This window comes from Alligator mississippiensis, chromosome 13 (genome assembly GCF_030867095.1).
Source record: "Alligator mississippiensis isolate rAllMis1 chromosome 13, rAllMis1, whole genome shotgun sequence".
Lineage (NCBI taxonomy): Eukaryota > Metazoa > Chordata > Crocodylia > Alligatoridae > Alligator > Alligator mississippiensis.
In genome coordinates this window covers 58,378,640-58,404,622 of record NC_081836.1, presented here as the reverse complement: position 1 = coordinate 58,404,622, position 25,983 = coordinate 58,378,640, and the positions used below count along the sequence as shown (strand labels likewise).

The following is a 25,983-nucleotide window of genomic DNA, read 5'->3' as shown; positions in this document are numbered from 1 at the left end:
TCAATTCCCCATCTGTAAAATGGGAATAAAAATCCTCCCTCTGTTTGCAGGAGGGCTGTGAAGATTAGGCATTAATGTTTGTGAATGGCTTGGAGGCGAGGAAGAGAACAATATGGAAAAGCCCTTGAGAAAATTAATCACTCTACAAACCCTGCGTGGAACGAACAACGTGCCAAAACCGAAGGGCCTGGAGCCAACTAGCAAACAACACGGAGAAAAAGAAATAGCGAACACCCCGCCTTGGCCCCTGCTCATGACCTCTGCCCTTTGCACCCGCTGCCCTTCCTCGGTCTCGTTCCTGGGACAGGTTGACCGGCTGTTGGGGAGCTGCCGCCAGGCTACAGGTCAACCCCATGAGACCCTACGTACGGCAGGTTCACCCGTTGTCTGGGCAGGCACAGCCAGGCTACAGGTCAACCCCATGCATTTCTATGCCGGATTCGCCTCTAGTCTGGACAAAAAGTTTTCTAAATGCCGGACAGGCACCGGGTCCACCATGTGTCTTCACCTATAGTGTGGGCAAAGTTTTCCAGATGCCCAGCGGGTGCCAGGTCAACCCAATGCGGTCTTATAGCAGGTTGACCTGCAGTCTGTGCAGCTGCAGCCGGGCTACAGGTCATGGGCGTACATGGGGGTTGATCAGTCTTGTTCCTATTCCCCTCTCACCTCCTGCCCACATCAGACATGCCCCAGCCCCTGCCAGCCCCCGGCTTCTGCTCCTAGCCCCTTTTTGCCCCACGCTCCCAGCTCCTGCCTCTCTTCCTCTCTTTCCTGGCCCCCTTTCTGCACCTCTCTGCTTTGCACTCAGACGGTTTCCTCCCTCCCTTGGGGACCAGCAGGAGGGGGAGAGCCCCCACACGCCAGCTCTTCCAGCTCTGGCACCGCTGGCTCCAGCAGCTGGAGCCAGCAATTGCACACCGAGCCCTGCTGAGACCCAGCAACCCCAGCCTGGAGCACACGCGGGCACCCTGCAGACATAGCGTGCACACTGTCTGTTCCTACCTGGCGTGCAAGGGTCTGGAGCATGCTCAGGCAAGCCGAGTCTTGGAAGACTTCAGCTGCAAAACATGTATAAGTCTCTATTAGAGTTCCCAGAGTCTTCAAACATGGCCAGATTGGGGCCGATTCCCATGCAGATGGCAAAGCACCTCCCTGACACCAGCTCAGCCCTTGACAAACATCCAGCCTCTGCCCAAAGACTGGAAGCACGAGCGTAGCTGTCAATGCAATAGCTACGTCTCTCTTTGGTTTTTAAGACAGACAAGCCAACATGCTCTCCCCTGATCTTGCTCTTGGGGAGACCCAAATGCTTTTAGCTGATACTTTCCCCCAAAAAAACAAATACAAATTCAGCTTGAGGCAGATGTCCAGCATGGAAAATTTTAGTCCGAATGATTAAAGTTGGGCAAAGTTATAAGCAACCGAAAACAGAGCCTTGAGAAGGGACGTGCAATGCAAACAGCAACAGGCAACGCGCCTTTCCTTGTGCTGCCAACGGCTGTTTAGTCATGCCTCGTTTGTCAGCCTCGCTTGGCTGCCCCAACTGGCAAAGCACGCCCACCCAAATTTGCACTGAGAATCAGAGCCCGGCTGCACCAGGCGCTGCATTCGCACGCCGAGAGCCTGCCTCTGCTCCAAGGACGTTATCCTCGAAACATGCTGCCAAACGAGGGCAGGAGATGGGAGCCGGAGGCGCCTGATGCAACGCCCAAGGTGACGCTGGGCTCTAAACTCCGGACACCGTCTCAGCTGCAGACCCATTCAGCTGAAAGGTTTCTGCATGGCCACCTGCGTGCTTGGAGGGCAAGCCTTAGCGCACACACAGCCACTCCTCCAGGTTGTGCTTGGATGCGGCGCACAAATCTGTCCCTGAACAACTGGCCCATCCCTCCCCCACGAGCTGCCCAGGCGTGGAGGAGATGGCTGCACGCGCGGCTCAGATGAACATCAGACATGAACGTGTGCTCCCACGGGTCCGCCTAACCCAGCGTCCCGTCTCTCGCGCCGGCACAGAAACGGGTTTGAAAATGCAAGGCCGACCTGCTCTTTTCCAAACCACATTTCTTCACGGCCACAGCCCTGGCCAGCGGCACCCGGCAAAGCCCCCTCGTGGAGAGCAGGTGGCTCGAAACGAGGAGCGCGGTGTAGTCGTGTCTTGCTCAACGAAGGCACCACGAGTGCCCCGAGACCAAAACGGCTACAGCCCGGATACCACTTCATACCATCTCGGGTATAAAAGGCTTGACGCCAGAACTTGCCCTCGCTCAAGGGCTTTCCTTGCACACCACCCCTCCAGTTTTACACCAGCGAGCAGTCAGGCTCCGAGTGCTCTCCCTAACCCAGAGGAGAGACTGCACAAAACTGGGGGCCTGGCACGTCTCTCTCCTGCTGTGGACAGGTCCCGCAGCAAGGGAGATCCACCATCAGCAAAGGAGAGCAAGCCCCTCGGAGCCGGCTGGGCTCGTGCTGTTTGTGCCACCGGAAGGAGCCTGGAGAGATGCCTAGCACGTCCCATCCTCCTGCACCGATGCACCCGCGGGGATGTTTTGCAGCAGGCGTGAGAAGGGTAACGGCGGCAGGGCCCCGGGGGAGACCTCAGAAGGACCCCGCTCCTCCCAGAGAAGGCCCCAGGTGGTCCGGCTCGGCCAGGCCAGGCAGCGCTGCAACAGTTCGGATGGGAAAGCAGCTCTCTGCTAGCAGAAGGGCCGTTTTCTGCATTTCCTCTGAGCAAAATCTCTGAATCTAAATGAAACCCCCCAGATCTGCTGCCAGAGCCTGACTCCTCGGGAGCGTCCTCCTGATGCCGGCAGCAGCTGTCCCCGTTCCCCAGCTCTGCATTTGCTTCGGCTCCCCCATGGTTAGTCACCAGCCCCCGGCCGGGCTGACGGCAATGTCACTTTACCACCTACACGCCCTCCCTCCCACAGCGGGCAAACAGAGACGGACAGGGCATAATTAAAGAATTATTTCTTAAGTGACATCAGATTTCCTTCTCTCTGCTGCAATCACGCGGCTTGGGCCGGCGCGGCGACCGCGTGGGTTGGCGAGCTCGCGATTAGAGGGCAGGTGTCACCTTGTGCCCCGACGGATGCCCCGACGGCCCTTGCGGCTTGTGCTTGGCGCTGGGCACGCAGGTGGCATGCAGCGGGGCCGGGCCGCGCGGCATCCCCGGGCACAGTGAGTTTTGCGGCGTCATAAAACAGGAGCGGTGAATGAGGCCAGAGCTTCACCTGACAGGCTGGCCGGACCCGTCGGAGGGTTTGAAACCCATACCAGGAGGAGAGGAGGGGAACGGGGCAACAGCCGAGCACGCGGCTGAAGGCAACATCAATCAGGAGAGCAGAGAGTCGTTCTTTAATCGCACGGCACGGGCGCTAGGGGCCTGGGCAATGAGCAAGAGCGACTGGAAGGGCTCTTCTATTAGCATGCATTTGACCCGGTGGGTATTGCCGAAACCTGGTGGGAAGATCTGCGTGATTGGAAGGGAAAAAAAAAATCAATGGTCAAAACCTATTTGGGAAGGACTGTGGGGACGGAGGGGGAGAGGGAGCAGGACTCAGTGTCAAAACGGTTTTACCTGGTTTCCGACAACTTGGAAGCAAGTTACCCTGAAGGCCGACGAATCAGTGTTGTAACGCGTGCGGCCGAGATGGGGCACTAGTTGCCATCCGCCGCGCACCGTCGAATCATCCTGAAGAACGGGACGAGGGGCCCCTTACGCACCTCGCTACCCCAGCTTCATTATCACCGGGAACGTCAGTCGGAGCCGCGCGCCGGAGGGCTCGTGCCTCCATCACCGAAACATCCTCCGAATTTCTACAAATGATAGATGACAACTTCCTAACACCAAAAGCATTGCATCGAACCCAGGGGAACCCTGCGTTAGACCTTCTCTCGACGGCCAAACAGGAGCTGATCACAGAATTAAAAAGGAGCGGTTGCTTAAGAAGTGTACGCCTCTGATGTGCAAACAGAATAAAACCCCAAATCACTACACGCGTGTTCTTGGTGCTTGGAAGTGGTCCGTATAACAAGCTGAAAGCTATTCTGAGCCCGAGCTGTCAGGAGAAGGAATTTAAGCACAGAAATACGTACAATAACAGGAAATGCTGAAAGCACATTTTGCGAGACACCCCAAAAGCCACGGTCCCACAATTAAGATGTCCACACTATTTTAAATACTAGCTTAGCTTGTGGGAGAATTAAAAGCAGTTATAAACAAAGGGGGGAAACGTGGCAGCCATGAGTAATTACGGTAATGTAAGTCCGAGGAGCTGTAGGACACCGATAAGGGAAGCAAAAGAGCACAAGGGAAAAGAAGGTCTCACAGTGACTGGTTCTTGCCCCTGTGTTATTTAACATTTTTAAAAACGTTTAGAAGAAGACAAAACATCACTACTGATGAAGATGTAGTAGATGATGCAAAGACTGGTGTATACTACACGACGATAGAGAGGAGAGGACAGGCCATTGATACACAGCAGTCTGGATCACACGGCAAGGTTGGTAACAAGGTGCCTTTTAATATTGCCAAAGATAAACGCTGTACATCTAAAACCCAGGAGTGGTGTCCATGGGGGATCCCATCTTGGAGGCCGCGATTCCTGGAAGGACTTGGGGGTCGCAGGAGCTGAACATGAGCTCCTAGCATCACATGGGGTCCCAAAGGGCTATTGCAATCCTTGGATGTATAAAGGGAAAATCAAGCAGGAGCAAGGAGGAACACATGCCTGGAAAGGGGTCTCCTGGACCACCAGGTCAAGAGGTTTTATTACCCCTGTCCTTGACACTGGATTGCTGCAACCCATCTTGGCATCCACAGCTCGAGATGGAGACCTTTGCAAATAATTACAGGAGTTTATTGCACTGCAAAGGGAGAAATGCCAGAAGCTCCATATAGCTTGCCAAAGAGTGGGGAATAAAAAAGGATATTACCTGCAAAGGATAGTAAAGCACTGGACCAGGTTCCCCAGGGAGGTGCTGGAGTCTCCATCCTTGGAGGTGTTGAAGCCCCGGGTAGACAAAGCCTTGGCTGGGATGATGTAGCTGGGGCTGGTCCTGCTTGGAGCAGGGGTTGGACTAGAGGTGACCTCCTCCCACCCCTCATGTCCTATGACTCTATGGACTAGAGGTGGTCAGGACAGTAAAATTAGCCTAGGATCATGACCTCTCCCTCCCCCCATATCATACGTATACATAGACCTGGACAGAGGGAGGGTTGCAGATAAACTGGCTCAATTTCTTCAACTCAAATACAAACCCATCCTCTCCGAGCTCTCTGGAATCACGCAGGATAGCTCCTCACTTGGACAGCCAGCATCAGTAGCCCGGTCCAGGCTGCTCATTCAGTCACACAGGACAGCTCAGCAAAACCGTAACACCTTTAAGGCCGGGAGTTCAACCTGCCTGGGACGACGTGCTTATCATGGGCTCCAGCGCGCACGGTTGTTATCAGAGGTGCATCTACACATGCACTTTAATGCGCATTAGCCTATTTTAACGTGCACTAAAGCATCACAAAAAACTCAAGCTCTTTAGCTAATGCACGTTAAAATAAGCTAACGCCCATTTTTCTAGTACTCCGCAACGAAGGTCCGAGATTTAATGCACATTACCTAAAGTGCATTAATTGACTGTGTGGATGCAGCCCCAGAGCTTACCAACACGCCCCCCTCACCTGCTCCGAGTCCCGTCTATCCGCGACAGAGCAAAGCCTCCTTAGCGGATGCACCGAGTCGTTTCATAACCAGCAAGAAGAGGCCCCAGCCCAGGCTTAACGAGTCTTTGCATTTATCAGGCGGGCGAAGCAGTCAGCCTGCAGTCGTATGACGCACGGCAGAGCGCTCAACACGCGGTAATCTCCTGGTTACACATGGTGGAGATCGGACGATGGTGCCGCTCACCACTCCGCTCCATCAGACACCGAGGGCGAAGGGCTGTCGTTAGCTTAATTACTGCGTGCGAGAGAGTGAATCCCTCCGTGCCCTCTTTTTACGCTCTGATCTCATTCGCGCGCTACAGATGCCGAGTTGCATTATGAGCGCCGTGAAAAGTAAATGGTTATTCAAAGGCACTGTACAATGTGGGATATCGCGGATAAATATATGTAAATCGCCATGGAAATCACACCGTTGGAGCCTTAGCAAGACTAAAAAGTTGCCAAAAGGCATTTCAGACTTCCAGAGCTTGCTGTGCGAGGCATTAAAAAAGGTCAGTATTTCTGAAATAAGGATCTTTACAAATAAACACATTTGCTCGAGACTTGGTGAGTCACGCTGGAACGCAGCTCAGAGCCCCGCCGGCGTAATGGTTTTGACAAGCCATGATCAGGGCGATCTTTTCATGTTTACAGCTCATCAATAGGTTTTCCAGCCGCACAGTCAATCTTTAAGCCGTGCTCAGGCTGGGAGGAGGCGCGGCGGCCTGTTTTCACGGCAAAACCACTATTAGGCTTCCTTCCCCCCCTTTTTGTACTGCGCGTTTGATGCTAAGTATTTGAACTTCAAATATTGGACTGTCACTCAGAACACCTGCCATTATTTTCCTCCTGTCACATCTCCTTAACGATATAAATATTTGAAGTTTTCAGCGTGTGCACTTAAAGAGAGTCTATCCATCACAGCCTATTTATTTCAGGGAATTCAATGGGTACCATGCCGGGTGTTTGCTAATACGCTAGTGGGGAAATGATTGCAAACCACAATGATGGCAGGTTCAAAAATTCATATTTAACTCGGGAGCCAGAGAGATTTAAGACTTCTCCTAGAGATGGACATTGTCACCCCTGGAACAGAGGCTCAGCTGGTCCAGGCGTCCCGGTGAATGTGCGGCACTTAATTCGAGCTCTCCTCAATTGAATGCACTTATCTGCACAGTCTCTTCTGTGATCCCAAGAGCAGTGCTATTATCCCCACTTAACACCCAAGGAACGAGGCCCAGAGACACCAAGCCCCAGGGTCTGCAAAGTGACCGGCGATTTGGGGGATCTGCAGCATTGCTTGGAGCCGTGCTGGTCTAAGGACACAGCCAGACGTAAATCTGGTATTAGAACAACTCAATAGTTGGAAAAATTCTTCTTCGCAAGCTTTTGGGTACAAACTCCCTTCTTCTGGCAGAGCAAGCGTCGTTTTGTGCTCTTCCGGGATGAAGAAGGGTGTTTGTACCCAAAAGCTTGCAAAGAAGAATTTTTCCAACTGTTTGAGTTGGGCTGATAACAGATATGGGATTTACCCTCGTCTGCCTCGGGGTCTAATAACAGATATGGGAAACAGCCTTGTCTGCCTCGGGGGACCTGCAGCACCCGAAGGGCAGGGTGCTGAGCACCCCCCGCCGGGCACCTGCCCTCTCCCCAAACTTTGCACAGGGTAACGGGCTGGGCTGGGGGGTAGGACACCTGCACTGCAATGGCACAAGCCAGGACTCCAGAAATAGGGAGTCACAAGCTGCGATTGAGGGCCAGAGGCAGGGTTAGGTCCGGGGCAGGGTCCGAGCAGACCAGGGGCACAGCAAGGCAGGCTGAAAACTTCCCGCTATCTGCTCAGAGCCGATCCAAGACAAGGCAGACGGGGCCCTTGCACCGAGCCTATTTCCAGCTGGCGGCTGGGACCCAAACAAAGGCTCAGACAGCGGTCAGCCCTCACGGTCAGAGACGGACGACTCACCTGATCCCTCGCTACCGGCCACACCGGCCAACCAATTTTACTCTATCAGGTGGGAGCAAGAACAGTCCCCAATGGGAATGAAAAGAAAAATCAAATCACAGTCTTGGAGGGGTTTTTGGGGGGATGGGGTGGTCTTATAACATTAAAGGGAGAAGGACAGCCATGCCCCACCAAAGAGAAGAGCAGGACCCATAGACGAGGCCTCATTCTCTGGGGCGCACAGGACTTCCCCACGAGCAAGCTTTCCCCTAAGTGTTGTCCGCAGCTAGCCTGCCACGCCTGGCGTGTGTTCGCTGCAGGCATACGGTGCGTTTTGTGCTCAGCCAAGCCTCGCGGCTCTGGGAGGCACCCCCGGGCCGTGGCCGAAGCCTCAGGGGATGCTTCCCCTTGCAGGGGAAAGGGGCTCTGCCTCACTTGCCCTTCTCTCCCTGCCGCCCACCTTCCCACCTTGCAAGCCACGATGCATCCAGGCCTCCCGCGTGCCCGGACTCCAGGTGTGACACCCACCGGGTGTGAACCACTCGTGCTTCTGTGCACGTGGGGTGCACCCCAACAGCAAGCGTCTTTGGGCAGCCTTGGGAGGTCGTCTGGGCGAGAAGCTAGCTGAGCTACCTCCCCCCCGGTCTCTCCAATCTGACTCAAAGCAGGGAGCGTTTTGCTGGAATAGCTCCGTTGCCTTGAAACAATTTGAACTCCCACTCAGTTTTTCTTCTTGGAAGGCAGGAACTGAATATAGATGGAAAGGAAGGAGGGAGGGAGAAGGCGAGCGGCCCTGGGGGGGGGATGGGTGGGCAGAAAACTTCCCGTCTCGCATTTTCTCGTGAATTCTTCTCTGGCGTTTAGTGCAACGCGGGCCCAATCCGGCAGGTGTGGAGGACTGCTCCTTGCCTGGCTTCACTTCCTTTTCCAGCGTTCGGCAGCAGTATAAGGACCGTCATTTGGCCCCGAAGTCCTAGGCAGACAACATTTTTACCTGGTCACAGGAATCAGGGGTGCGGACAGGTGAGCAAGGTATACCACGGCAAAGCAGCGGGACTTCCCGGGCATAGGATCAGAGGAAAATAGGGCTGGAAGGGACCTCAGGAGGTCGTCTAGTCCAGGCAGGAACACCCTGACTAAATCCCAGCCACGTGTCTGACCAACCTGCTCCTGAAATGCATCCGGGGGGGAGATGCCACCTTCTCCGGGTGGTCGCACTGCTCCACAGCGTGACCACCCTCGTGGGCACAAAGTTTCTCCTCATCTCCAGCTTCAATCTCCCCTGCTACAGCTCGAGGCCACTGCTCCTAGTCCTGCAGCCACAGAGAAAAGCGCATCCCCATCCCCTCCATAATTGTCCTTTGGGTGTTTGATCAGCCCTCCACCTCGCCCCTCTTCAGTCTCCTTTTCTCCAGAATAAAGCCCCTAGTTGATTTGCAAATGGCTCTCGTGTTAATACAACCCAGCACACTAATGGCCTTTTTTTTTTGCAGTAAGAGCTCATTATGGGCTCACATTCAGCTTACGGCCTGCGGTAACCCCCAGGTCCTTCTCTGCAGCCAGTCCTTCCCCAGCCTGTATTTGTGCATGCAATTATTCTGTCCCAAGTGCAAGACATGACGCTCCTCCTTCTTGCATTTCATCTGATCTGCAGCAATCGCTTCGTGTGTCAGCAGTATCCCACACGGCATCAGAGATAAATGGCAGCAATTGCACAATGGTTTCGTTCCAGAGGAAGCGTCCGCTCACCACCGCATGCAGCAGATCCCAGAGCAGTTACTGCGTTCAGACCGTCCGGCAGCGAGTCTCCCCGACCCCGTAGAGCTCAGCATGCTTCGGTGGTCTGTCCACACCCTAAAACCAACACGTCCTCTAATGGCTCTCTCGCCGTTACAACTTAAAAGCCACAGGAGGTAGGTAGGGAGTCACGACATGGACCCGCCCGTGCTAGCTTTTTCATCTGGCTCTCAAAACCAGGATTTATTTTGCACTCAAAGTTTAGGAAGCACCAAAATGCAGGTTTCCTGCGCAAGCTGCAGTTGAACCCGCGGCGCATCTATCTACATCATCCGATCATCTTTAATTGCATCATTACGCAGCCTTCGTTCCCGCCTCATCCGCGAGACAGGATGGCAGCGCTCACTTAATCAGCAACTCATCATTATTTTGTTTTACCTCCTACAGGTCTTGCTCTGTCCCCTTTGCATTCAGATGAGCTGAGCTTCCTCCTCCCTCCATGTGGGCTCGGCAGGAAGGTTATTGCAAACCCCACGACAGACGCCCCGCGCGCCGCTCTGTTATCTGGCCCATACCAGCCCGAGCTACGCCTGCAGAGAAGGGCCTGCTCATAGCTACCCAAATCTAAGAAATCTCTGCTGAGCCTGTGCAAAGGGCAATGCTGAACGGCTTATACCTCAGCCAAAATTGGGAAGGGTTTCACAGGGACAGCAAGAGAGACATCCCAGATGCAACGGCGACCCCCTGCCAAAGCCTGCTAGTGCTCGAGCTACTCAAAGAAAAAGCAGCCGGATTGTTGTTTTCTTTTCAGTGTGGGTAAAACAATGCACCCCCCCTAGTTTTTCTCAATGCAATGGGATTGCATTGGCTAAAATTTTACAAGACACCAGACGTTTCAGCCTGAGACAGACGGCCGGATAGGAAACGTGCTAGTCCAAGTGGTCCAAGTCTGGCAAAGTTGTAAAGCAACTGGACACGAGTCCTCCCCACGAGAAGCGTTCGGCAGCGCTCCTAACAGCCGATGCCACCAGCCCTGCCTCTCCGACTGGGGGAGGCTGGAACGTAACTGGGGAAGATTTCCAAAGCACCCAGGATGCAAACCCTCCCCGAAGGCCAGTGCCACTTAGACCCCCCGCTCTGTGCTTGTGCAAAGCCTCTCCCGAGAGAGGGGGTGCAGAAGGCGGTCACCAAGCTGCAGCTGGTCTTTAACGAGAGACTGGGCTCGCCTGTCCGCTCAATTCCTGCTCAGCCCGCGGCCAGCATCTGCCTGGCACCGGGCAGGCACAAAGGGACCGGCTCTTGCTGCAGCAGAGCGGCCCAGATACACGGAGCTGACACGAGCGCACAGGTGCGCACTGGAGGCTGCACGTTTCACATCTGTTTTACTGCCCCGCTCACTCCCGCTAATGATCTTGGGCTAACGAGGCACCATAGACCCCAGACCTTTGTACTGCGCAGAGATGCGGCTGCTGTAGAAACCCCACTTCATGACGGGAGGCACTTGCAGATGTGTCTCACTTTGACTGCAAACGAGGCCGGCTGTTATGCCCGTGTACAAGGACACCGCGAGTCGCTGAGCTAACGTCAGTGCTCCAGACGCACAGGAGGATTCGGGGCTTCTTCGTGCCCCGCTCGCACACCTTCCTTGGAGGCGGCGGCCCGGAGGAAAGCGTAGCAAACTCCATATATAAAAGATATCCATAATAAAAGATATCAAATTCACCCAAGGAACCTTGTCTAGCAAACTCCATACGCACGACAGCAAGGCAGTCAGGGCCGGCTTGCGAGCACGGCGCAGATCGTGGACACGAGGGTCCGGCCCTTGCTCGCTGACTGGCTGCACCTCGCAGACAACCGCCGATTTGTACTCCCAACCCAGAAATGTGCCCGCGTGTCACTTTGCCAGTTCAGGAGGCTAACGATGATATATGGCGCACGTCTGGCAGACGTCTCCAGAGCAGATGCTGCTTTCCTTCCTGATGCTTCGCAGTTTCCAGAGCTAGCGACTGGGGTAGTTGGAGACTGAGGTTGCTTTATCACCCTGCCCGCCTGGCTATATTGCAATAGCTCTCGCTGCACCCGCGCTGGTGACCTGAGCTAGACGGAGGGCTTGGCAGGTGTTTAATACGACTCGGGGCTCATTACCAGCTAAATGACCTGTCAGGGGAAAGCTATGGTTTTGAAGGCATGCAACAGCAGTGACAGAGCCTGCATCCAAAGGCGCCTGGTCCCATTTTTCTCTGCATGCTTTACAAATGATAAGCGCTCCTCCAGATTACTGAAGACACCATTTGTTGTGCTGCTGAACGATACCGCGGAGGGGAGGGAGGACTCGGCAAGAGAATGGCTGTTGATTTGTGGAGCCCATCCCGGCAGGGCTCCTCGCGATTGCTGATGTGCTCTCATCAAAGCGCTCGGTGGCAGCTGCAAACGGCGCCGCACCAGCTGGCGGGCCGGTCACTCCCCTCCAGCCGAGCAGTAGCCAGTCTATTATACAAGAGGTTTCTGCTCTCGTGGTAGGGGGACGTAGCATCCAGGGAGGAAGCAGGCAGCACGGAGGGAGTGACCGCGGGGCCTCGTCTGCAGGATGGCGCCCCGAGGTTCCCGCAGGAGGAGCTCTCGGGTAACCCTGCCCGCACGGGGGACACCATCTCCGTTGCAGCTCAACTAACCATCTGTCTGGCGTCTGTGTAACCTTGTCCCTCTCCTCCTCTCTCTTCCACCTGATTCTGCTTCTTCGTCACCTTTCCTGGGTTTGGAGGGTCTCACACCGCGGTTGTGGGGCCCCGTCCAGTTTGGCACCTTGCAGGGTGCTGCAAGACCGGTGAACAAAGAGTGCTAGTCCGCTCCTGGTGCACAGCCCAGCTGCACTATGCCCCTATGCCATTCGGACCCAGCCCCTAACTGGCTCAATGGCCCAGGGAATAGCACAATGTCCTGCAATGGTTTTCCCACGGCCACGTGCCCTCTGACTGGGAAGCACTGCTCGCACAACTCCACGCGTTGCACCAGGGGCCAGGCAACGGACAAGCCGGCCCGCGGCACCGAATCTAGCGGGTGAGCTACCCACCTCCCACCCCCTGGACCCTGGGCCCACAAAGCCGAACGGGCCTCCAAGGACAGGTAGAGAGTCACGGTCTTGGGAAGAGACGGAGCAGCCCAGCCTACGTGGGTTGCAGACTGCAAGCATGGCAAGGCGCTGGCAAGCCAGGAGCACTGCAGCAAGGGGCTCAGGCCCATTTCGCCGGCTCTGGGAGCCCTTCTCCAGGCTGGCTCCACCGGCTCTCTCCTAGGAGGACGTGCTAGTCTTTCTTGCAGGGAGCAGACGGGAACCGCTGAGGGATGCACTAACCACCCCGTCGCGGGTCAGGGAGCACCAGCCCCGGCGAGACCTGCCTGCCGGAGGCTGGATGACCCAGGAGACGCCAGCGGCGCAGTCGAGGCAGCGCTTTGTAAGAGGTTAAACACGACACGGATGCAAACAGCAGCAGTTGGCTGTTAGTAGACACTTGTCATCTCTCCCCCCATCGTAATTCAGGGCACAAAGTACAATCACATGCTAATTACCGATTCACCAGAGGAGCTTAAAATACGAGCGTCCGAGGGGCACGCACGCAACCGGCCCCCGCGCGCACGCCGCCTTTTGTTATCCCCTTGCAAACCGCGCAGTCACATGGCGAGCCCTGCTAATTGCAATATCCCCGGCGCACGGCATCCCAAGGACACGGGAAGTGCAGGGAACGATTGCTCTCCCTGCCCGGCGCCGCGCTCTGTTCACGGGGCCGGAACAACATGCCGTTTTCTCGGCTCATCTGAATCTTTCACGCTGAAGCACAGCAACCCCGCACCGTTTTGTTGGGGGTTTTTCCACGGGGAAACTGGAACAGTAGGTTAAGCGATATGGATGCTCCTGAATGAGCATGTGAAAGACGGGGAAACGTGTCCTCGAATGAGATGGGACGGCTCTGAGTTGCCTGGCTGATTGGGGACTACGGGATGGGCCGTCTTGGTGCTGAAGGGAGCGGGGAGGAGGACAGTCAGGAGCTCAGCGCTCCCGTGGAGGCACCTACTTAAGGTTCGGAGATTTTGGGGCGCTCAGCACTCACCCTGCACCCATCAGGCCCTGCTCCTTCCCACGGCCTGGCCCTTGCTGGTCCTTCTCCCAGTTTAGGGCTTCTCTCACTTTACCCCATGCTGCTTTTCTCCCACATTCGAGGTGGGGGGCCTTTTCCTTCGCCACCCCTATCTTGCTTCTCTCGGGCCTCGTGCTTCGATTCGACTTGCAGTGCGAAGCCATCGACCACGTGACACACGACGGGAGGATATGGAAATGACTTGAGCTCGTATTCACAAGGTGGGGGTTTTTTCCCTTCCTACAATAAAAGCACGTCCTCGGTAAATTCCTGTAGCAATGGCTCTATCAGAGATCAGCAGACGCGACACTTCTGCAGAACAAAAGTGTCATTCTTCGCACGGGAAGCGGTGCCTGGATGCTAAGGTGACAGGTAGATAAGAACGAGACAACAGGAATCTAAAAAACAATTGTCATGAGACATGACTTGGTTAGGAACAATAAGCAATTTCCCTGCCTCTTACCACAATGAGATATAAAAAAGCTTGCGTTCAAGCCTGTCGCTTGCCCTGGGTGAAAGGATGACTCTTCCAGGCTGAGATCGAGACAAAGGTGCCACGAGACGCTGGCCCGAGGGACCGAGATGCCATGCTGAGTAGACTGCCATCATACTTTGTGGAGCTACACGTGGGATGTCCACGGGCAAGCGCCTCTGCGCCTGGTCGGAGCAAAGACGGGAAAAATGGCCAACACGCACCAAGCCACTCCCTGGAGAAGTTCAAGGAGAGTTGCAGCTCCCCTCGGCTGTGAGGATTAAAATGCCGGTGCCGTTCTTTATCATCCCCGGGATGGGAATTATCATAAAACAATGGCAAATTAGTCTCACTCATTAAGCTGTCTGCAGCGGGACATGGTGAGAAAGTCAAATCCGCTCCCGGGTGCCGACCGAAACCAGCACAGAAAACAGCCTAACCTCGCTCATTCTCGCTCGGGAATGAATTGCTCGATCGTCTTCAGGGACAGGGTTGCGGGCTGCACGCCCAGCGCACGGCCCACGTCTTGGAAATCTCGTTGGTCTAATAAAAGTCATCACCTCTGCCACGAGTCCCGATCGCTTTTTCCTCTACACCAATACGGCAACAACCCGGATACTTGAAATACCAGCCGCATTTACTTCTGTTGACTGTGTAAATGCACACACACACACACACACACACACACGAGGATGTGCTTTGTGCACCGTTACACACCCAGTCTCAGCACAACAGAGGGATTTTATTCCTTGCTAAGGGGGTGCGGGTTGATTTTTCGGACAACTACAGAGCGCCGCCCGCTCATCCGCTCGGCCGCAAAGCGCAGGCTCGTTCGAGTGCAAAACGGCTCGTGTCCTAACGCCTCTCTGACGTCTGTACAGCAGGCAGAGCTCGTTTCCCTTCCGCGTCCGCCAGGTTAACTCGCTTCAAATGTCTCCCCCACCTTCGTCGAGCAAAGCGCCTTATCTCAAAGGCAGGCGTTTTGTCTCCGAACTTCGATTTGACCAAAAATAGACGTGAGTCTCGATACGCAATGTTTCCGGCTGATTTGAGTAATGGCAATGAGGGGAGTAACATTTACGCAGACGATTTTGTATCATCCCCATGATATAAATAATACTCGGGGGGGCGGGCACGGATTTCACTGTGAAGCAAACCACCGCCTTGCTGGAATCGAAACAGATGTTTTTAAATAGAAAAGTCTCTGCTCGACCTAAGTCTACAGTTCAAAGTTAACAAGAATATGGAAAAAAAAAATCACACGAGAATCATCAGGACCCCACCGGCCCCCGACGCAAACAGCGGCTCGGCACGTTTTCAGCCGTCTCCCTGCCTGGAGATGATATCATGAAGAATACAATACTGTTCCTTCGCGCCGGCTCTGAACCGTCGGCTTTTATTGAGCTATTGTGGGGCTCTGTCAATATACATGCGCTAAGAAAGAGGATCCCGGTTATCATCCAGGCGCTGTCACTCCTTATCACAGCAGGTGTCTCCTTAATCAAAGGAATCTCTCGAGATGCCCGCCGATACCTTACTTTCCCCTGAAGTCTCGGTTCCCCGGGAGCCCTGTTTCATTATAGCCGGAGCTTTCGGCGCTCACAAAAAGGACGGCAGAGCGGATGCATTAAATCTGTCTGTTTAACCCAGAGAAAAGGAAGATACAAATAACTTTCCGGGCGAAGTACGGAGCCTGAATCCCAGCGGGTCTCTGTCGAGCGCTTCTGAAAGGGAACAGTAAGCCATTTCCTAAATACCAATGATTAAGCTAAATCAGAGTCAAATCAAAATGTGCTTTTAGGACGGTATTTCAAAGCATCTAAAAATCAGGGAACAAAGTCCAAGTGCCTTTCCAGCCACAAAGACAGGTGTCGGGCAGGGGCTATCGCTCAGGACTCCCGGCCCAGCCCTGTGCTCTACCCACTAGCCAGCGCCTCCTTCCCCTTGGCGCACACATCCCACGGCTCCAAATGTGCCTTGCAGGTGCAATGGGGAAACGCACGTCCAAGGACAACGTGGGACTGGGACAGCAGGCTGGGATATTGCTTTTGCATCTGGGCTTCTGCTTCCTAACTGGGCTTTTCCAAGCAGCCCCACCGAACTGGATCTGGGTGCCTTGCTCCCCTGGAAAACCTCATGCTCACTGCCCTTGCGATTTAACAGTAATAAATGCCATGCATGCGCCTGAGGCAGTGGTCCCTGGAAAGGGAAGCCAAGGGCTTGAGCTCATTCTTCCACATTAATGTATTTATATGTTTTTAAATGCCATTTTATTTACTTGATAAATGAGGCTGCTGTCTGTTTACTGCAGTGCACATCACGTGCATTAAAAATCCATGGGAAAAGTAATTAGTGTGATTCGACAGGCACTTAGCAGAGCCTGCCGTCGTGGCCGGCGCATCCGAACGTCTTTCAAGACAGGCGGGGCGGTCACGAGGCACCTCCGGCGCATGAAACATCGGTCTCCGACCCGTGCCATTTGGGATGGGCAAGCTTTTCTTAAAGGCTTCCACTTCCCAAAGTGGCTGGAGGGTGGGAGTCCGGCCGGCGACACCAAGGAGCGCCTGGTTTCCAGCCGGCGCGCCGGCGCTCTGCAAAGCCGGCTCTTCCCAGATGCACTAGGCACTTGGGAACATGTCCATTTCTTCCTTTTTTCAACGTGCAATCACCCAACGTCTGATCTCCTGATCTGTGTTCAATGCAGCCAGCGCGTGCTGGAGAGCGAGCCTTGGGCCATGGTGGATCTGCCTGAGCGAGGGTAGGAGTTTACGACAACCGCTGCAACCGTGAAGACGCACCAGCGCTGGCAAGGCAGAGCTAGCGCCTTCCGTTCTGAGCACCGTTCTGCTTCCACCATGGGTGAAGGCCCTGCCCGAGCCATAGTCGTACACGTGAGCAGGGACCGGCCCCTCCAGAAGGCTTTGGGATCTTGCACAAAGGGAAAATGACTTTGCAAAGGTCGCGGTGTCGAGGGTGGGGGCAGCGTCCTAGCCCACCTGCCTTCACGCGCCCCAGAGAGGGGAGAAAGGTCCAAGCTGCCCAGCGGGACGGCCTTCCTGCCAGGAAGGGGAAGCTCCCTTTCACCGGCATTCACCAACGGGACGGTCTTCCTGCAGCCCAAGTGCTCCCTCCTCCAGCTGTCAGCCCGAACTCTGGGTTTTCCAGCCTTCGTTAGCCATCCCTAATGATTTACAGCAATAATGGCAACAGGGACCTTGCCTGGGAAAATTCCACGCGAGCCTCATTCATATTCAGGCGCCCACCCCGATTAAGCAGAAACAGCTCTCGAGATGACAGACTATACAGACGGCGACGCAGCCGTAGCCTGCCCGCTTCCGGGAGCCTGTTCACAGCACACATTTTCCTCCCCATGGGCCACTCACAGCCAACGTGGGAACTATCAATCTCCACCTCCCCTGAACACAGGGTTTCTGTCTACAGAAAACACGGCATCCTCCCCAAAGGGCAAACTCGAGGTCTTGTATCCAAAACAACATTTTCTCCACCGTAAATTCACAGGAGACGGTGAAAGCACAGAGCCGCTCGGGGCCCGGGCTGGCTGCGGAAAGGGCCAAAGCCGGCGGGTGATTTGAGCACAGGGGTGTTTCCAGTGGCAGGAGCCTGGCGGGCGTTTCACGCCCTTCGGTTATAGCTCTTGGTATTCGGTCACCTTCCAAAATCAGGATGCCCAGAAGCCCCACCGCCACCTGCACAGAGCCGTCCTAACTGGGAAGCTGTCTTGGAGGCTGCGGACTGGGTTTTCTGGCTCCCGTTGCATGCAAAAGCATTTGGAAAGTGAAAGACCAAAGCATACGGCCCTTTGGTGTGGGGGAGAGTACCCAACCGAGAGGCTGGCATCCTCAGAGATACCCTCACTGCCTCGACAGCTACGGGCAAGCCAGAACGAGGTGGTGTAAATCAGCAATGCTCGCGGCTGGGGGTGCTGCTGAGAGTCTGCCACAGACACCGACCCAGACACAGGAAAGGGATGAGCAGCTCCTTAAGCATCGCCGCGTAATGAGCAGAAAGAAAAAGGTGGGTTTTGATCAGCGATGGTGTCAAACTGGTAAATGGGCTGGAGGTATTAGACCACCTTGGAGCTCTACAAATTATAGACGGAGTCGTTCGACTACTAAGAGGATTGCAATCAACTTGGGACACTTCTCCATCAGACCTCGCTGGGGCGGGGAAGGATGAATTGATTGCAGAACTAAACGCCGACGGTTGCCCAAGTTCAAGTGAATGCACCCAAATGTTGCTGCTTCCAGGCAAACAGCCTCTATTCTGCTGCTTGAAGGGAGGAAAGATGAAAGTGATGTTTTCCCAAAGATGAAAACAGTTATGAGAAAAACTGAGTGGGAAGAAAAATGTGAAAACAAAAGTGTGAACGGTACCTGGGAGCCGTGGAAGGAGTCTTTATTCGACGCTCCAAACCCTCTACAAATGCAACAAACCGGGGAAGTAAAAATAGCAATTCAAATAAAAGCGGTATTTCAAATTTAAAAGGGGGATGTAGGGATTTGTTAGCAATGAGCATAAATCATCCATTAGAAACGCACAGAATAAATCAGGGAAGGTAAAGATATCAAAGTTGAAAATCGATATGCTTGGCCAGGAGGGTTGAGAAGACCAAAGAAAGGATTCTTTAAACACAATAATAGGAACAAATGAAGGATGGTAAAATCGTAAGTCATGATGCAGAACTGGAATTATTTATTCCATAAATATTTCAGTTCTGTATTTGGGAAGAAGTAACATGATATATTCATGTCTTATGGTGACAAAGAAGTACTTTGTATTTCACCAGTAATTAAGCTGAACATTACAACATTTTTAAATTGGTGGGACTTGATACCTTGCTCCCTAGAGTATTTGGAGAATGAGCTGAATTGCTTTCTGAACCACGAATGTTGATTTTTAACAAATCTTGAAATTCTGGAAGTTGTAGAAAAGTACATTGGGTAACCGGGTAGCCCGGCCTCGGTCCTGGGCCAAATCATGGAAGGGCTGGCACAGAAAAGGATGAAGGGGCATCTGCAAAATTGATGCCAATCGACATGTTTTAATAGAAGACAGGTCTTGTGGAAAATATCAGCTAATCTTTTCCCGAAGAGATGACAAGATTGGCGGCTAAAGGGAACTATGAACATAACAGACCTCTGCGAGCTGTACGGCCGAGCCCACGTGACGTTCTAGTTAACAAATACATAAAAAAGGCACAAAACCAGCGTGGCCCAGCTCAGATGGATTAGGAACTGGTCAACAGGAATACAGCAAACAATATCTGCAGAAGGATGTTTTTACTGGGGTCCTGCAGGGATGTGCTCTCAGTCCAACGCTATTCAGAGACTTTTTTCAATGGTCTGAAGACAGACAGACAGACAGACAGACAAATCGATCTATCTATCTTGGCAGTATATATGTCTTGATAGATAGATAGATAGATAGATAGATAGATAGATAGATAGATAGATAGAACACAATTGCTTGTAAAATTAGCGGATGACCCCAAACCCAGGAGAGCGTTAACTAACAATGGAGACAGGTCGGTCACCCGGACAAATCCAGACCAGTTGGGAAAGCGGGCTCGTTTGAACAACATGCATGCTGCTCTGCCTTGGGAGGTTATTCATCCAGGAAAAAGAGAAGCGTTTAGAGTGGAGACCAAGAAAAGGACTCGGGACAAACAGCTGGCCCTGAGCCCCCGTGAGATGGTGTGGCTAAGAGGGCTAACGCGATCTCCCTCGTGCATCTCTCGGGATTGCACTGTGTAGCAGGAAGCGAGGAGACGTCTTGCATTTCCGTCTGAGACTCGAGTCTCCATCTTTGTAGCCGATGAAAGAAAAGGTTACGAGGAGACTTGATGCCAGGGCCAAGGGATCGCCGACTGAACCGTCCTGCAGCAGAAGACGCAGTGGGTGCCTGCGAGTGTTGGACACTAACGTTCAGTTTAGAGGGTGCATTTCTGTAGAGCAGCAGAGGCGATGAGCCGTCGAAAGGTCTGACCTCGGGAAGTGCTCAGCTCCCCATCTCTGTATGTCAAGACCAAACAGCTACCATGCAGATGTGCTACAGTTCAAACAACTGGACAGGCCAGATGCAGAACGATGCTCCTGTCCAGCCTTTGCTACGCAGGAAGCCCAAAGAGCTGTGGATCCCGATCCCCCCTTGCCTTATAGTCTAGCTGCGCTGACCCCGCTGCAGCCCCCGGGGACCTGACTGCCCCTTACCCCCGCACACTGCGACTCGGGGCCAGAAGTACATGCCAGGAAAGGCAGCTATTCGACTGCTCCGACTTGCCCGGGGAGCGAACCAGCATCTAGCCCTACCTTTCCAAGAACCGTCACACAGCTATTCTGCAAGTACCCTTTGCTTCAAGCCCTCCCCACACCAGCACAGGAGTCAGCAATGAGGGGGGCTGATTTCTTATCTAATACCACAACCGTGCAGGATAAAGTCCAGTGCCAGGGGGCTTCCCAATCGCTACTTCCAGGATTTTGACAGTAAAAATGGGCATCTGCCTGCCGTGCAAAGTGTCGTCGCAGATCCCAGACGCTGGGCCAGGCCGCCGGGTTCGGGGTTCCCCCCATGTGCCACCGCCCTGCTGTGTGACTGTCCCTTCTCTCTGCTTCCACCCCGCTCCCTCGAACCGTCCCTTTGGGTTGCAGGTGTTGAAGATGGGACCGACCCGACCGTGCGTTCGCTCTGGTGGGACCATACTGGGACCACTGGGCCCTGACCGTGCGTCCGCTCATACTGGGACCGCGGGGTAGGACTGCAAGAGGAACCGCGGCAGACGGGCGCCCGTAGCAGGGTCCAGCACCGCGGGAGGCCGCGAAGGCTATTAGCACGGCTGCCGGACAGCTTTACGGCCGTCGATAAATATATCTCACGGCGTCCCCTGAGAAACCGAACGGGTCCACCGTGCCGTGATGGAAACGCAGCCGGTCACCTTCACAGGTCAGGAGCGATTTCTCCTCTGTAAATCAGGTGCATTACGGAGAGTTTTCTTTTCTTTCCAAGCCTCAGCCCAGCGCCTCTGCTAGAGGCAGAACGGACTGGATGGGCCAGGACCCGACCCGACGCGGACCTCCTCAGCTGAGGAGCCGGTCCCTTGTCTCTGGGCTCCTTGCACACCAATGCAAGCGGGTCCCTCCACAACCCAGCGCCGGTCACGTCCACTGCAGAAAAGCCGCTCGTCTTCGGGGCGTGGGCGAGCGAGAGCTGTGGCTCTCTAGAAAGGCAGGGTGAAGAGGCCTGCGTTTGGCGATGGTGAGGGAGGCGCCAGAAAGAGAGACGAGCGAGCAAAACAGTGCCACAGCATTAAAAAATCCCCACACACATGATTTGTTCAAGCAGCCTGGACTGGAGTCTCCTCTCGCTCAGCTGGCTCGGTACCTACCGAGGGCCGCGGCACGTCTAGGTTGCACAAGCGCAAGGCAGAGGGTCGTGCAAGACCTGCGCTCAACACGGCCGAGTTAACGCAAGTGCAACGGACCCGGACCAGCAATTACCCCGCGGGAAAAGGAGGAGAGCTCCATCAACCCTCTCCTTTAACCCGAACTTGGCCCCGAGAGGACTGCGCACCCCCCTTCCTACATCAGTAATACATGCGAAGAAGGGGAGCGAGTTTATAATAAACAGCCCGGGAGGACACGCAGGAACAAAACACGTGTGTCAAGTTTGAGCAAGACGTACAATGAGATCCCGCACTCAGATACGCGTGTGTTGTACAAGTGATAATTAAAATCCAAACACTGCAATTTAAAACAAAGGCTACGTTAGCACGGTAGTCTGCGAACTCCTGCCTAGACTCGAGATATCGAGTCAACCGGTAATCTGTGTTTTCCAGCGTGGGTGCTCCACATAGGTCGGTTGCTGCTTCATTCAAGATTTATCCTCTTGTGCCTAGGGGCTTTTAGCCGTCACGTGACAGAAAATCGCTCCCACACAGATACCGAGTGTGCATTTAAAAGGCAGCCGTGATACAGTCTGAACCCAGCGCTCACGTTGGTCATTTTAATAATCTGCCAGGAGCGCTCAGATAATGGGAAATTAAAAATCGGAGGGCTATAAAAGTTTGCTATTTAATTTCTCCAGCATAAAAGCCATTACAAGGAAGAGTTCAAGGCCTAGCAGTCCTTTTGCACGGTTCATGGGGCACCTGTTAGCGTTCCCAGCATGTTCTGCATTCGGAGAAGATTAGCCCCCTTGGACTGACAATGTTCATTTCCAATTAATGTTAATAGAGACCAAAATCAAATATTTTCTGCGCAGAAAAAAGGGAGCGTACACAAATTCAGCTCAATCAGAGGCAGTCTCTCCGGCAGAAACCAGGCAGCATTTGCTGTGCATAAGAAGTATTTCATGTAGGATCCAACCACCCACCTCACTGCTCAGCAGAGAAGGGAAGGTTTTCAAAGGGACTAGCATAACAGCTGTACAAAAGATATTGAATTAAGGGAGGAAATTCAGAGCTCTTTCATTTCAGCAAAACGTCCCCTCGCATCTCGCTAGGAACGCTGATCTGCTGCTCACCCTTTGCCGGAGGCGAATCCGAGTTTTCCAGCATCAGATCAGCTAGCAGATTGCAAAGCACAGGCTAATTTCGGAGACAAAAACCAAGAGGGTGTTACGAGCGGCTCGTGTCATGTGGCCAGGCCATCCCTCTGCATTTCTAATTTGGCAGCTTACTTACTGAGCACCGAATGGCTCGGCGGTTCGGCCAGAAATGCCTCGGGTGCCGGCTCCAATGCAGGCTGCGAGCGGTGGGCACAACGGCAGTCGTGCCCACCCAGGCCCTGAATTCGGACAGGCTGCGCTAGGCGGCACGCAAGCACAGGGTCCCTGGCCAAAGACGCTACGTGCCACGGTCCCAATTCTGCAGCGTGTCAGGCACGATCAGACCGCCAGCGGTCTCTGCTCGGGGACAGCCTTCCTCTCCCAAATGATGCGCTACAGAAGCAGGGGCTTAAAGGACGAGCCAGGGAGAGGGAAGGAAGGCAACGCACAAGCAAGCGAGGAGTCAGACGGGAAGCGCTCGTGCCCTTAGTCATCTCCGCTGTGTCAGCCGGTCGTGAGCTTCCACTTGACACGGCCGAGCCCGTTCCCGAGCGTCACGCACACCAGAGAGGGCTGTGTTTCTAGGAACGAGCTCGGCCCGTCCTCTCCGCTTCTCCCGACATCGCTGGGGGCAGCACAGACACGTGCACGGGGGGAAAACATGGCAACAAGGACTGCAGAAAGCACCTGCGCCTCCCAGGCACCTCCTGCCCTCCCTTCCCTCCCCCGAGTAAAACGATTAGTCCTCACCTATAAGGTGCAATCAGGGCACAGGCCAGGGCCCGCGCAGAGCAGCCGGAGAACCCAGGTTTTACCCACATCCACGTCAGCAGCCGAAGATCATGCTTTGTTTTGCACGTCCAGCCGGCCTTGCCCGACACCCAGGTGGGGGGCACCGGAGACACTTCCCCAGGCAGGCGAGGGGGCCGTTTCCTAGGGAAGGTGAACCCGGGGAGACGGCCGGGCCCTCGAGCCGTTGCTGACGAGGTGTGTGTTTAACAAGAGCATTCGGTGGTCACAGACCCAGCTGCTGCAGTTTATTTAGAAAGTTATAGCCCAGCCTGTCTCCTTTAGCTCTGCTTTACTGCTCCTGTCTCAGGCCTGGACGCGGGCCAAGCTTGCGTTTATTAATCATGTCCCATCCCAAAGCTACCCGAGAAATCATCCCATCTCCTCCCCAAAGCAGCTGCCGCGGGAGCTGCAGCAAAATTCATCTCGGAGCCCCCAGCCGTGCGGGATGGAGCCGTGTCCGGGCAAGGCAGGGCTGCCTTTCGGGCACTGGCCGGCTGGGGTGGGCTCTCCATCTGCATCAGCCCACATGGGTGGTGGCCGCCCCGCCGGGTCCTTGCGGGTCTTGAAGCCCCCCTTGGCTGGCATGATGGATTTGGGGCTGGTCCTGCTCGGACCGCTCCTTTCTAACCCAAATTTCCTGTGATGCTATGTGACATTTTCACAGGCTCGAGGGACCAGAAGGGACCTGCGAGGTCCTGAGTCTGGTCCCCTGGCGCGGGCAGGAGGCGACGGGGCTCAAACAAGCTCCAGGAGGTCCTTTCGCTTGAAAGAGAAGGGCCGAAGCGGCCAGGGAGGGACACGGCTGGCGGCTCCTTTCCAGCCCCCGGGGTGGGCAGCGCGGGAGCGGGCAGGACCGCGCCGAGGGATGAGAAGCCCGAGGGGCTCCGGCCTCCCCGACCCGGGGAAGGGGGCGCCCCCAAACTTCGCCTACCTTCCAGGCAGCACGTCCGCCACAAGCCCGAGTGGGTCATCACCTCCTCGTTCTTGCGGCTCGTCTCATTGTCGCCCGTGGCCTTGGTCCGGCAGACGCCGCGCGAGTAGAGCCAGTAGTCCGTGCCCACCGCGATGGTCATGAGGCTGAAGGCGGCGAAGGCTCCCACGGTGGTGATGAGCATCTGGACGCCGCGCTCACACATCCTCATGCTGCTTCATGTCCGCCGGGCGCGGCGGGGCAGCGCTCCGCACCCGCCCGGCCCCGCGCCCGGCCCCGCGCACCGCACCGCACCGCACCGCACCGCCACCGGCCCCAGCCCCAGCCCCGCACCCGCCACGGCCCCGGCGGGCGCGAGAGCGGGCGGAGCCCGGGCGGAGCGCAGCGCAGCGCAGCGCAGCCGAGCGAGCGGAGCGGAGCGGAGCGGAGCGGGGGAGGGAGCGGGAGGCTCGGCTCGGCTCCTGCCGCACGCCCCCGGGCACGCCTCCGCGCGCACCCCGCAGCCGGCACCCCGCCGGGCACGCCCCCGTGCAGGCGTGCACACCTGTATGCATGCCCCCGGGCACAACTGCATGCACACCCCATGAAGGCTTGCACCACCCCGTACGCACATCCCCTTGCAGGCTTGCACGACCCCGTGCCTACCTGTATGCACCCCCCCCATGAAGGCTTGCACACCACCATGCACAACTGAATGCACACCCCATGAAGACTTGCACACCACCGTGCATACCTGTATGCACACCCACATGCATGCACATCCCCTTGCAGGCTTGCATGACCCCGTGCCTACCTGTATGCACCCCCCCATGAAGGCTTGCACACCACCATGCACAACTGCATGCACACCCCATGAAGACTTGCACACCACCGTGCATACCTGTATGCACACCCACATGTACAACTGCTTGCACATCCCCTTTCAGGCTTGCACGCCCCCATGCACACCTGTGTGCATGCCCCGTGTACAACTGCACAACCCTGTGTAGGCTTGCACACCACCGTGCACACCTGCATGTACAACTGCATGCACATCCCCTTGCAGGCTTGCATGCCCCCATGCAAACCTGTATGCACACCCCAAGTGAAAGCTTGCACACTGCCATGCACAACTGCATGTACATGCCCATGCAGGCTTGCATGCCCCTATGTCCACCTGTATGCACACTCCCATGCACACCTGCATACACACCCTTATGCAGGCTTGCACACCCCCATGCACACCCCTGTGCACACCTGCATACACACCCCCATGCAGGCTTGCACACCCCGTGCACACCTGTATGCACACCCCATGCGCACACACACATGCTCACCCTCCCACCTGTGCACATCCCCATGCATAACCACATACACCCCGCCATGAAGGCTTGCACACCCCCATGCACACCTGCATGCACACCCCATACATACCTGAATTCACACCCCCATAGACACCTGCATGCACACCCCCTGTGCATGAGCACACCCCCATGTACGCCCACACACCCCATATGAACATGAGCACACCCCCATGCACACCTGCACACCCATGCTCACCCCCCACCTGTGCACACCCCCGCACATCCCCACCTCTTCCACCCTTGCCCGTGGCCCGGCCACTGCTCCGTACCCCGGGCCGGGCTGGCGCCGGAGCCAGCAGGTAGCAGGGGCAGGGAGGTCGCTGGGGGAGAGCCCAGGTGGAGCTATTGACAGGGGTCTGAGGTCCCCCCCCCG

The 25,983-nt window shown here is 55.2% G+C and overlaps 1 protein-coding gene across 1 annotated transcript in view; it reads right to left on the bottom strand.

The window, feature by feature from the left end:
* The window catches only part of CACNG3 (calcium voltage-gated channel auxiliary subunit gamma 3), a 45,559-nt gene extending 20,989 nt beyond the window's left edge, over positions 1-24,570 (bottom strand). The window contains exon 1 of the mRNA XM_006268411.4: positions 24,268-24,570. Coding sequence (XP_006268473.1) covers positions 24,268-24,478 — 211 coding nt within the window. The 5' untranslated portion in view covers positions 24,479-24,570. The remainder of the gene's footprint in view (positions 1-24,267) is intronic.
* Between the last annotated feature and the right edge of the window lie 1,413 nt (positions 24,571-25,983).